The sequence below is a fragment of the Enoplosus armatus genome, chromosome 21 (genome assembly GCF_043641665.1).
Source record: "Enoplosus armatus isolate fEnoArm2 chromosome 21, fEnoArm2.hap1, whole genome shotgun sequence".
Lineage (NCBI taxonomy): Eukaryota > Metazoa > Chordata > Actinopteri > Centrarchiformes > Enoplosidae > Enoplosus > Enoplosus armatus.
The window spans coordinates 8,091,922-8,105,283 of NC_092200.1; the positions used below are offsets into that span (position 1 = coordinate 8,091,922).

Consider the following 13,362-nt stretch of genomic DNA (forward strand, 5'->3'; position numbering starts at 1 on the left):
TCAGACTTGTTGCTGCCATATTTATGAGCTGTGTGTGCTTTCACTGCCAGCACGTTTCTTTCTTTGTGTCCTTTGTTTTCACAGCCAAGCCTGAGCTCTTTGTTACTGTACACTTTGAACAGTTGCTGTTTTCCAGTTCATACACACAAACACACCTATTTCACACACCCACATGTCACACCCACTTTATTGTTCTCTTCACTGTATTAATCTGTATCAGCACTGGGGGAAAACATAAATAAAGACAACACTTAAAAAGCACAAGTGTCAAAAACTGTACCTGAAGTTTTTGAAACTTTGCATTAGGTTTTGACTTGTCTTCTTATGTAGGTGTAACCCATGAGTCATACCTTGAGGGAACAATAGCTTGTTTGTTTGACAGGAATAGAGAGTTAGACAGGAAGAAAGATGGAATAGATTCATAGCCCTGCATGTGACACTCCTCGGCACAGTGTTATCATACCCAGCACATCACACATCTAAAGTTAACGTTAACTAAGCTAACGTTAGCTAGCCACCACAAGCTACCGTAGCAGCAAAATCTCTAAGTACGTTAAATGGATACAAGGTTTGTCAGCTGCTTATGAGTTAAACATTTCATTTGTAAAAGGAAGAATGTGTTATTTCTTCTTTAAAATCGTAGTCTTGCTTTAAGTAGCCGTCAATAGAAGAAGAGGAAGTGATGCAAAGATTAGACAAAGCTAACTGCAATAAAATATGATAAGAAAATTGTTTACATTTGTGGTGAAACTTGTCATACTTAACACAGCAGGCGACTCACCACATTAACCATATTTCCTTTTACTTCTACTGTGTATCTGTAACACTTTCACCTCTGAGTTTGTAGTTTTACCACATACAGCCTGAGCGCTCATATTTTTCACTTAACCCAGAAAGCCACGCTAGTTAAATGAGGTTAGGTTTATTGTACATTAGCCTCAAGGGTCCTTTAATGGGTGGTCAGGATGAAGAACAGTGACTCAGATTAGCTGACTGTTTAAAAAAAGAAAAGAAAAAAGTAAATCAACTCACCTTTATTAAAAACTACAGACTACAGACTTTCCATCCAAAGAAATAATCTTGTGTTCATGTATTGTAATATAGTTTTATAGAAGCCTGTGGGTATAACCAGGACTTTGAATCAAATGCTGTACTGTGTACCCGGGGTTAGTAGCCTTGCAAGTAACTATTTTCTGCCTCTGGAAGAATTGCTGACAGTCTATTTTCTTTGAAAAACAACAGTGTAAACTGAGTTAGATGGATGTTTTTGTTTCAAGGGCAACTTCAGTCCAGAAATCCAGGATATATACAAAATAAACAGTAGCTGAAGCTGAAGTGGGCAGAAATATGCAGTCTGGTTTATTGAACAATCCTTAAATTGAGGGATATTTTGCTTGATTTCTGCATTATTTAAAGTAATAACAAATCCAGTTTTTATGTCTGTCAGTGTATGATAACATGTATATATGCCTTTGTGCTTTACCAGATGCACAGCGAGATGGTGCATGCCAGTCGTGATGGCCCGCACCCTCTGAGACAGCCCCCCATGGGTCCCCCACCACACCACCACATGCAGGGAGCACTACCCCCAGCTCCCCACTCCATGCCCCCATCCCCCTCCAGAATCCCATTTGGCCCACGGCAGGGCTCTATACCTGGCAGCGCTACTATCCCAAGGGACCGACTGTCTAATGCCAACCCTCCGGCCCGCTCCATCTCACCCTGTCCCAGCGCCATTCTGGAGAGACGGGATGTCAAGCCAGATGAGGACATGGGTGTTAAAAGCCACAGTCTAGCCAGGGGAAATGAGGGGTTGTATGCAGACCCATACTTGCTCCAAGACGGAAGAATGGGCATGGCCCCTGCCCATGGACCACACCCCAACCCTGGGCTTGATGGTCCAGATCATGGCATGGGGGGATTTCACCGTGCTTCCATCCGCTCCACAAGCTCTTACGGCGGGCCCAGCCCCTCGGACACTATGGATCACCCCTCTCTGTACAGGCAGAAGTCCAGAAACAGCCAGCTGCCTACTTTGGGCTCCAAGACTCCTCCCCCATCCCCACACCGGATGGCTGAGGTACGGATGATTGACATCCATGGCGGGCCTCCTCATGGCGGGCCTCCTCATGGCGGGCCACCTCATGGTGTTCCCATGGAGAGAAGCTCACCTGTGCGTCAGTCCTTCAGGAAGGAGGAAGTGACAGGGACCAAGCCCCGGAGCAACATGGGATCACCTGTAGTTGCAGACCTCCAGGGTCACCTCCAGGGGCCCATCCCACCTGCAAATGACCATCAGACACGGTAAGCACCAGGGGACCGAGCGTTACAGACAGGGGGCTGGTGGAATTGTTAAAATCAGGATTCAGACATCGCATGGGAGCATGGACTAACTCTGCATCCCAGTTTCACCCTAACCATGAGCTGCTGGTTTTCAATCCCTGGCTCTGACTCTGTTTCATCATCCATGACTGAAGGCAAGAATATAACCTGCCCTCTCACTGTCTTGAGTGTCAACATCTGCACATTAAGAGCAGCAGACTAATGCACATGATTATGCATCAGTGTGGTTTGTGTATACAACCAGTTCTGCTTATTTGACCATTGTTTTCACAGTCCCTATTCAAACTTTGGAGCTTACAGTGTTGGTTATAATGGAGTGCGTAGACCCAGACATAGCTACCACCACTGAAACAGGATAGTATCTGGAGACCCCATTAACCCACTGTATATTTTTCCATTACTCTGTGACTCTAACAACAATCCCTCCGTAGAGTCTATTCAGTTTTGATAATCCAGCAGACATTTTGGTACCTGGTGTTAGCTTTGTCCACTCTGACTGAGAGCACATAAACATAGAAAGAGAGCAAGAGGGATGCTTGCCACTTAGCCAGGCAAACGTGCTTTCATTAAAGGGGAGGTTACAAAGGCTATATGCGTACCTAGGAAAACCAAAGAAAACACTGACCAGGTTGAATAAGTATTTGAAATGGCCCAATCAGTCAAACAGATCAGGCTGGACCACCTGGGTAGCACCAAAACCCCCATTAGAAATGCCCTGGGAATTTTGGAAACGAGTGTAGGAATTTGAATGGGAAAGTACTGTACTGAACTCAAAATAAACATAGTCCCAACACATATTGCTCTTTAGCTGTCATAGAATTTATTCATGTGAAATATGCTGTATGACGCTGAGGTTAGGCATTGTAGTGTTCACATAGGTCTATTGTCTGTAGCACAATAGACCCCCCCCCCCCCCCGTGTCCTCAGCTGGCCCCATATCCTTCCTCAAGATAAATGACATCTGAAAACAAAAGTTCCCTTTTCCAACCTCTAGGCTTACCAAGCAATCTCAGTGTACACCCTTCTGGTGTCTGGCTTTCTTCAGGCAGTGTAATTTTTGAATCTTCTGAGCAACCACCACTTGGGACACACTCTTGTTTTATTTAAAAAATATGACACCCTCTGTGTCGACCTTAGGGTTCTTTTCTTGTCTTGAGTCGTCCATCTTGTTTACTCCATTTGGACTCAAGCTTTTTCTTTTTGTGAAAAGACTGAGTCAAGTGCTGTTGCACTGTTGTAATTCAGAAACTATTTATTTGACCGGAGTCAATATTTACTGAGGACATAATAGCAAATCAATTGCAAAGAAATCTCCAACATGTAATCCCATGAAATAACAAAGAGATTCATGATCAGGTAATTAAAAACAATTGATTATTGTGTTACAGCCCTCATTCTGAGCTAATATTTGCTCTAGTGGCAGCTGTAATATTCAATAGGCCTCCGTGTTGAAAGTAGAATTTTCTGATGTTTCTGCAGAGTGCGAATGAAGGCTATGGAGCAACAGATTGCCAGCTTGACTGGTCTTGTTCAGCATGCACTTTTAAAGGGGCCAAACACTAGTGGCATCAAGGAGCCTCTAAGGTAAGCAATCACAGTATAGGACAGAGTGAGGCATCAGGGGAAATGGAGTTTCAAATGAAAAGCCTGGCTATTCAGCCAGAGTGGGAAGAGATAAAGTATCCCTTCTAAAATGGCCATATCAAACACTTTAAATGAAAAACCACTTCAAGTTAAATGGCATCTGGTGAAGAGGAAATAGGTTTGACTGTGAATCTGACATTGAAGCCATTTGCAGATAAATGGCCACTATGTATGGTATATCTGGCTGCATTTCAACTCTTTGCATTTCGATCTTCTCTGTGGAGACCTTGTGTTAATGTTTGCTTGACAGTTTAGTCTAAAAGGTCTGTGACTGCAGTGAATTTGTATGTTTCTATGCTTTGTTGAACACTGATGAAGCTTGTGAACATCATTAACATCATTTTAACCTCTCTGGTTTGTCAGTCTTTTCCATCACACTTTGTTGTAGTGTGTTTGTTCTTACTAATACTGACCTATAAATCTTAAGTGCCCAAAAATACTGTTTTTTTACAATCAAAATCCTGCTCTTATGAATTTTTCTCTGGCTGCAGTGAGAGACCGCCGAAGACATCATCTCCAGCCCACAGTGCACATAGCTCAGGTTAGTATCACAGTTATTCTGTTCCATTTCATGACTTTTTAGTCAGAGTTTTAGCACCATAATGTCTTGTGCAGACAAGCCCACACATCAGTGTCAATCAACAGTCTGCAATGAGCAGAGCAGAAGGGAGGGAAAACAAAGTCAGGCTTCTTTGCTTGTCATCGGTTCATATTTCCTTACAACCCTTTCCCCAGTACATTCAGTTTAATAGGAGATAAGAGACGAGAGCCAGCAGAGCTAACGCAAGCTCCTCAAAGCACTACTTAAAACAAGACGCTATTACTTCTCAAGCCTGCCAAGATGATTCAGCGATTCAATCTCAGCTCTGCAGCGGTCTGTGGCAAGATCTTGGTTTGATAAAAAAAGAACTGCAACCTCACCAGTGGCAGAGAGAAAACACAATGCTAGTCATGTGTCTTGAGAGCTAATCTCATGTCTCGTGAGACATGTAGCTTTCAGAGGGATTCACTTGTTATGTTGAGCTTGAGTGACTCTCCAAAACATCAGAAAAGTTACAGTGAGGGCCAGACTGTCTCTACATCAAACAAATTCTACATCAGTGGCACTTTTTCTTCCATATCTCAAATGCGTCTTCATTGTCACCACTCAACCTGCACGTTTGATGGACATTGTCCAAGGCCCAAAACACAACCAGCAGTGTACATTGTAACCTGTACTACAGGTCTAGCCAGCTGTCAGGTAGTGGTGTGTAAGGAATAGAGTTTGGGGATTATGAAGACAAGAGTTTGTTCTTTTACTCTGCGTCAAGGGAGCTTAGAGTGCATTTCCTGACCTATTGTGTAACTCCCGGGCAGGGACACTACTTTGTTTAATGGACCTCCATATTTCTGAGGCTAAAGGATTGGTTCTCCCAAATTACAGAACAAATATTTTACCACTCACTTCTACCTAGCCAAGCACATAGTTTTGGTTTTATTTTGCCCACGTTTTGAGATATTCGTCTTTGGGATTTCTGCCTCAAAGCCAATACAATAGAGGGGAATGCAATTTCATTTGTGGTGCTCACAGCATTGAAAATTAAATAAAGAAAATTCAACACAAACATGTCTTTTCAGATCATGGATCTACTTTCAACACAAAAAATGTCCCTAAGAAAACTGTTAAAGCTTGTTCCTCTTCTTCTCTCCAACCGTTAAATGTTGAAGTCTTCAAATCAACACAAACATTGATTGGGTACATTTATTAACTGATATTAAGGTCATTAGAGTCAAAACTCATGCTGGAGTTTTTGAAAGGATTGAAAATAAAATATTAATGTTGTTGGCCATTTAGGGACTCACAAATATTGCCTCCCTTGGTTTCCATGGTTTCAACCTCTTCTCCGTCTCTCGCGGTGACTGAAATATTGAAATCAGTTGACAGACATTTCAGAGGTGCAGCCAATATGACTTCCAGTATATCTGTGCTTGTTGTGGAGGGGAAAAGACAGCCACAGAGAGTTCAGGCAATCATTACTAAACATTAGGAACATTAAGTCAGACCAGTGTGTTGCCAGAGAAAATGTGTTTGCAGACATGTACAATCTAACCAGTAATTTGTCGAGTAAAGTCAGACAGGATGGGTTTGGATAAGAACAACTCTGTCTGCTCCCTTGAAGGGACTATATTTGTACTTTTATGTGCCTTTTAAATGATTTTAAGTGTAATTACTACTGTAGTGTAATGACAAGAGCAATTATACTGTATGCTGTCTTCCAAGTGTTCTTACGGTTTCAGCATGTGCATATTAATTAACATAAATCTGTTTTATGTATTATTTAGGTAACATTTTCCAAGTAACAAGCTATAACTTGATTTATTCCCCCTGTTACAGGTGGTTCCCCAGTCTTGGCTCCCAAGAGCAGTGCGGCCCCATCAGACAAGGGCTCAGTTCCACTCAAAGTCAACCTCCTGCAGTTCAGGAAGAATGTTTCTGACCTCAGGATGCAACTCCATCAGATGAGACAGCTGCAGGCAAGACCTCTTCCTCCTTTTAATTCATTTCGAGTGTGTTAGTATCTGTTACAGCTTTGTATGTTGGTCTGCTAGTTCGGGTCCTCTAATATTGAATTCCTGCTGTGTGCAGCTCCAGAACCAGGAGGCATTACGAGTCCAGCTGAAGCGGGCAGAGCAGGAGATCAGTGTTAAACTTGCAGAGGCCATGCGGGGTCTGGAGGACCCTGTCCAGAGGCAGAGAACTTTGGTAGAAGAAGACAGGCACAAGTACTTGGGTCTGGAGGAGCGTGTCCTCACACAACTCAGGTAAAGTGGCTCAAAATTCACTCATTTACTTCCCTGTTTTTGTGTATTATATAGCCTAACATGGACCGATTCAGTTGTTTGCATTCATTACTGGATGTTTATTGTTAGGACTTTTTATTCCTTTCATGAAAGTCTTGCACAAGTATTAGAGATGATTTAGTACACACCCTTGCGGTTCCAGTCAAGGTGCCTCCATTGATAGGAAATCCCCAAAAGGCTTCATTTTTATCAGCTCACCTACGCTATTCACTCCTAAACTCTTTGACAAGCCAACGCCCTCCAAATTACAGCCCACAGGTTTATACAGGCAAGCAGTGCCTGCCTCTAGGAGACAGCAGACTCGAACAATGGACCCGACTGTGGAGTATCTTCTCACTACCCTGCTCTTATTTGAATTCACCTGCCTCATCTTGCCAACAGGGAGCAGTAATTGAATCCTTTCTATTTGGATGTTTACAGGCAAGGTCAAACAGTGTTGTCTTGCTACACAGTGCTGAACATATGCTCCAATAAACACAATGATAGCAGCTCACGGAGACGGGGAGCAGGCGAAAGTCAGTGGATTAAGCTCTCTGTTACCCTTGGTATCCAGCCAGTTGTGAGTCAGCAAAACACGGCTGCTGGCGCTTTAAATAAGGCTTGGTAATTAGGACTGCTTGGACCAGAATGTGGTGTGAAAACCACTGCCCTCTCAAGAGAAGTGAATCTATTATGACCTATAATAGCACATTGTGTAACATCTTATAACTCTGTGACTACAAAGTCCTTTAAATTATGAAACTGGTGCTATGTGGAATAGTTGGCTAGTAATCCGAGGACAGGAATACTTGAAAAAGCAAGGAAACTGCACCAGAGACCAAATGAGTCCCAAGAGTTTTAAATAGGATGGTTTGTCATTGTCAGTGGGCAGTATTGATGATGGTGACAAAGCTTCCACAGAGTAAAAATATAGAGCATTTATCTAGCCACATATCTGTGCCACTAACTTCCTTGCAAGTCGGTTTTCATCTCAGCACCTACAGTATTTCAGGCTGTTGTCATCTTAAGTCACGTGCTGCTTGGGATCCCACACTATAAGTTTCAGTTGATAACAGCCAGTTACAGTATAAGAAAGAGACAATGAAAAACGCATGATGATTCCTCAAGCAAATTCTATCTTAAATGCTTTGTTAGAGTGTCTGTGAAGGCCTCTTATACTCTGACACAGAGGTGTATAAAAACTGTATTTGTTTTTGTCTGTCGGAGGCTTGATGAAAAAAGGAAAATCTGTTTCCTTTGTCCTCAGCTGGAATTTACCATCATCATTCCTATTACCAACAGGCCTCGGCATAGCGGGGCATTTAACACACTGTCTCCTTCTTGCCTTTCTTTCTATAAAAGAGTGTTTCTCAAGGTTACCTGGCCACAATGAAACACTGTTTTAGTCCCTCTCATGCAATCCAACACTGCACACAATGTTATCATTCGGCACATTTCCCTGCGGAGTAGCCATTTTTCTAAGGCACTGGGGTGGCTGGGAAGCGGCGTGATATGTTTTCTATGCGAGGAAGTGCTCTCTCACCAATAAGCCCTCCTTCAGCCTGTAAACATTTGTGGATTTGGGATGAGATCCAATCCAATCAAGACTAAGCAATCGAATGCAGACAGGAAAGTGAACTACATAGTGGAAATGTTTATTGGCAGTGTCAATCCTTGCACATATTTTAAATATGATGATATAATGTGTTTCTATGGATTATGTCCCAAAGGCTGCTTTCACCTTTGCCCATTCAGTATCACTGTATGATCTTTAAGATGAATGATTGTGTCCTGCCCCCTAGTGTTTGTAAAGAGTAAATAAAATGTTAATAGTAGAGTGAGAATCTGTCTATTCTTCTGTCTTTCTCTCAATCAAATTGTGCACAAGTAGATAAATGTTAATATAACAGAAACAAATAGTCCCTAAAGTAGAACTACATACATATATTATAAATTAACATATGATCACGACTTTCCATTCATTTTCACTTCTGCTCTTGAACACACTGTACCGTAGATACTTCCAATCGCTGTAGGAAAACTGGATTCTCACCCCACTTAACATTCTTTGTACTTTCCGTTGCCAATTTTGTTTGTCTCTGCAGTGAGCTGGAGCAGTATGTAGTCTCTCTGCAGAAAGACTCAGCTGCGACACACAGAGTAGTGACCCTGAAGGACGTGGAGGAGGGAGCGGTGACTCTGAGGAAGGTGGGAGAGTCTCTGGCAGGGCTCAAAGGTAAGACAACAGATAATATTCTCACCACTGGGAACAATATTGTGCGTTACCCTCTGTTCCAAACTGTTTTTAGTTGCATTTATAGTTACAGTGATTAAACAAACAGGTGAACTACAAGAAAGCGTTTGGTACTGTGATTATTATAAAGCAGTTGTCTTATTTTTTTGAGAAATAGACTGATATCAGGTTGGCACTGGTCTTTTGTTAAATATTGGCCAAATATAAGCCGATATGGCTCCTCAGAGGCTATGAACTTTTTTCAAAGGTAGTAATGTATCCCATTGAACATCTATGATGGGTCAAAGCACCTTAATGAGCTGGGTCCTGTAACGTTATTAATATGAGGTTCTCTGAAGAGTTGTAGTGTCATGAAATAACAATGCAAGCAGCTACAAAATAAAACTTGTGGAATCAGACGTTAAAAAATTGAGATTGGTCAGAAATATTCTAAAACAATAGCTGATTACAAAATGTGTGCATGTTTCTCTGTTTGCTCAGGAGAGTTCCCGGCCCTACAAACCAGAATGCGGGCTGTGCTCAGGGTGGAAGTGGAAGCTGTCAAGTTTTTGAAGGAGGAGCCTCATAAACTGGACAGCATGCTGAAAAGGGTCAAGAGCCTGACTGACACACTCAGCGGTCTGAGAAGGTAGAGCAAAGACGGAGAAAAAAATGTCAGTGGAGATAAAGTAGGGATCAGGAGAAGAGTTGCTGGGGTATGGGGGCTGAGAGAGAGAATTGAAGATGAGAACAAAAAGCACTCTGCAGAGCTTCTCACAGGGGTGTGTGATGTGGGAGATTGTACTATTTGATTATACTGGCAAGGCTGCCTTCAACCCATCAAAGAGATCATTCCGTGTGGACAGAGGAGTGTGGCGTCCAGCTTGATTTACTTCCATCACCTTCACTGAACCGATAAGTGAATTAATTTGGTGGACACGGCAGCGCCTCATTTCCATTTTAATATGTCACAGATACCAAATTCACTCTCGATTTTTCTCTCGCTCTCCCTTCATGACTTTCTTACCTCTTACCCGCAACATACCCAGTGGCCAAACCACAAGACATTGCACCATAGCTTTTGGTGGTGTTTTTTTTTATTTGTCGACTTCATTATAGGGTTTGATGTTTGTTTTTTCAATCTGGATGACAAATCAAAAAGACCATAAATACAAATTTTGATTGCTGTTGAGCAAGAAAAAACATTTGATGGTTTTTTACCAGTGTTTTCTACATGGTTTGTATGACATACTGTGTCCCTCCTCTCTGCAGATGTGCTTCTGAGGGCCATCAGAAAGGACCCAATCCTTCAGCTCATGTCCCAGTGGACAACAGCCCTTTGGCAGTAGCAGCAGAAGCCCCTGCAGAACCTCCCCCAGCACCGGTCCAGTCTGGCTCCTCATCACCCCCGTTGGAGCCCCAGAGCTCCACCCTCAGATCAGAGGTGATGCCTTCCTCTCCGGTGGTCATCCATCATGTCCAGAGCGCCCCGGTCCAAATCCAGCAGTCCCAGCAGTCTGCAGCCTTGACAGCTCAGCCCAGTCCACCGCTCACCCCCAGCCCCTTTCACATCCCCAGTCCCAACCCGGGCAAGAGTCAGGGCCGGGAATCTCCCAAGGGGGCAGGCTCAGATCCACCGAGTCCCACCCGTCATAAGAAGACACACGGGAACCCAGTGAATAATGGCAATGGCACTGGCAACCAGGGTCTTGTCATAGAGGAGCTCCAGAACAGTCAGGACAAGAGCAAAAACAGAGCTATGTCCATAGAGGTATGCTTAGTCACCTTCCAATTGATTTATTTTTATCCAACAAAAGCTGTGGTGATATTCAATTGCTCTCATTAGCATCCTCAGCTCTGAATGGCATTATTTTGTTTATTTTATTTTTAAGACTCCTGTAGTTAGTTTTTTCAGAATGAGAGAACCTGTTGGGAACCTCCTCTCTCTCTCTTCTCTTCTTTTGACCCTGTAGGCAGCAGAGAAGGAGTGGGAAGAGAGGAGGCAAAACATGGGTCATTATGATGGAAAAGAGTTTGAGAAGATCCTCCAGGAGGCCCAGGCCAACATGATGAAAGGCATTCCCAGTCTAGGGGTGGAAGAGAACCCAGCACTGCCCGCTGCTGCCACTGGAGAACAAGCAGAAATCCACAACCCTGTGGAGTCACCATCAGGTACAAATCTAACACCAATGTAATTTTAAGACACAAACATGGGCTTCAAGTATTTTTTCATTTTATTGCTGTGTGAATTAATTTTAAAGTATGTTCTCCTTTATATCTTAATCTCTGTTATTTTGCATGACAGAAGAGTCCCAGTTGGAGCTTTACTCAGACAAACCAGCCAAGAAGGGGCCTGAGAAACTCCCAAAGCCTGTGATGGAGAAACCAGCCAAACCTGCACTGGAGAGACCCTCCAAGACTGCCACCAGGCCAGCCCCCATTGACAGTTTTACCAAGCAGGGGTCCGAAAAGTCCAGCAAGTCCCCACCGCCACCTCCTCCAAGGAAGACCTACGCCAGCTCGAGCTCAGGCATGACCACCACACGGTCTGGCGAGGTGGTCTACACCAGCAGGAAGGAGTCTGTCTCGGCTCAGGTCAGTCAGGATAGGAATTGTGTTCAAACAGCAGCTGCAGCTTATTGAGACTTAAAAAAGAAAAGGGGAAGAAAATACAACTAACTATTCACAATTTTTGGTTGCATACATTTTCTTTTTTCTCAGACAGAGTGGTATTGATCTTCTCATCTAACTCCTGTCTTTTTGTTGAATCTGAATGTTATTGTCTTGCTGTATGGCTTGGAAAGGTAATGAGTAAATGATTTCCTTCCCATAAATTCTAACAGGAGGGTGAAGATGACGCTCCATCTCCCACTCCCCAAACCAAGCCCACCAAGGTTGCACCAGAGACCAAGCCGAAGCCAGCCTCCCCTCCCCCCGTCACTGCTTCTGTTGCAGGAGAAGAGGAGGATGAAGGCGACAAGATCATGGCAGAGCTCCAGGTTAGATGCATATGTACACTCAAGCACTCACACACACACATTTCCTCAAACGTGTACAAAAACAATCAATAGGTGTAACATCCGCTGGATTTTTCTGATTTCTTCTGGTTGCCTATCGTTTCTTCCCATGGTGGTTGACTTTCTCAGAAGTGGCAAAGGATGAGCACTGATAGCTGCCAAACTCCTTGATTTTGAATCTAACTTTGTCACGTGTGGGGTTTTCCAGCTGTGGCAAAGGTGCAGATACTCAAACTTCTTCCCTCTTCAAAATCCTTGTCCCCATTTCCCCTTCACTTCTCTCCACTCTTCAGGTTTTCCAGAAGTGCACAGTTAAAGATATAGGGGTGAAAAATGTGGTAGAAACCAGCACTCGAATTGAACCGCAAATCAGAGAACTAAGACCGGGGGCCTTATTGCCCCCTAAAGAGAAAAAGGTAAAATATAAGTCGCCGTGCAGCTACCCAGCTAACTGCCTGCCTCTGCCAACTGTCTGATACAATCGATGGCTGTGTCTTAACCCTTCTACAACTTTTGCACCCTTGCTTTGGCTCAAGAGAAACCTGTAACAGCTGCCTCCAAAAGCTCCTTTCCTTGCTGCCTCAGTTTCCTTCCCTCTTGTGATTCTGCTGGATATCACTTGCTTGAATATTTTTCCAGGATTAAGTCTGCATAAAATGAAGCCTCTGAAAAGATGCTGTGTCTTTTGGCCGTCTGGACCAGACAATGATGTGTTTTGCCACTGATTTAATTATCACTTCTCTTTTTCTCCAAATCAATAAAGACCTCTGCACTGTATTCTACAGGCAATTAAATCGTCTTGTGTCTTTCTTTAATTATGTGTCTTCGTACAAAATCAACAGAACAAATATTTCTTAAATGATTGACAATGGAGAGAAACAACATAGTTAAAACTCACTTTGTAGACACAACCTGTTTTTGCAGACTTGGTTCACTAGATGTTGGTCTGGGCACTTTGCATGCTACTCTTCCCAACTTATACTTTTCTGAGGAATTACTTTTCTGTTTCTCTTTGTCTTTGCACAACTTTACTTCAGTTTGCTTTCCCAGCTTTACACCTATATAACCAGCACGACCCTATAATTCTTTTTCACAACTAGGTTAAACAATACACATGTTCAATAAGATTTAGAGGACAGGTATGTTCAAGCTCAAGTACAAATTTGACTAGTTCACAGCTAAGTTTTTAAAACTAAATCTTAAGTATCAGCGCTCTCAGAGTTTATCAAATTAGAGGTATATGAGTAGATGGTAAGCTACTATTTAAATGTAAATAATAAAACATAATATATTGCACATTAGGTG

The 13,362-nt window shown here is 43.0% G+C and overlaps 1 protein-coding gene across 3 annotated transcripts in view; it reads left to right on the forward strand.

The window, feature by feature from the left end:
* The window catches only part of LOC139304104 (sickle tail protein homolog), a 42,976-nt gene that overhangs the window by 23,861 nt on the left and 5,753 nt on the right, over positions 1 to 13,362 (forward strand). For all 3 annotated transcript variants that reach the window (XM_070927949.1, XM_070927947.1, XM_070927948.1), the window contains exons 5-16: positions 1,487 to 2,304; positions 3,823 to 3,927; positions 4,479 to 4,528; positions 6,362 to 6,501; positions 6,614 to 6,789; positions 8,913 to 9,043; positions 9,542 to 9,689; positions 10,313 to 10,811; positions 11,014 to 11,212; positions 11,346 to 11,635; positions 11,884 to 12,039; positions 12,351 to 12,473. In XM_070927949.1, coding sequence (XP_070784050.1) covers positions 1,487 to 2,304; positions 3,823 to 3,927; positions 4,479 to 4,528; positions 6,362 to 6,501; positions 6,614 to 6,789; positions 8,913 to 9,043; positions 9,542 to 9,689; positions 10,313 to 10,811; positions 11,014 to 11,212; positions 11,346 to 11,635; positions 11,884 to 12,039; positions 12,351 to 12,473 — 2,835 coding nt within the window. The remainder of the gene's footprint in view (positions 1 to 1,486; positions 2,305 to 3,822; positions 3,928 to 4,478; positions 4,529 to 6,361; positions 6,502 to 6,613; positions 6,790 to 8,912; positions 9,044 to 9,541; positions 9,690 to 10,312; positions 10,812 to 11,013; positions 11,213 to 11,345; positions 11,636 to 11,883; positions 12,040 to 12,350; positions 12,474 to 13,362) is intronic.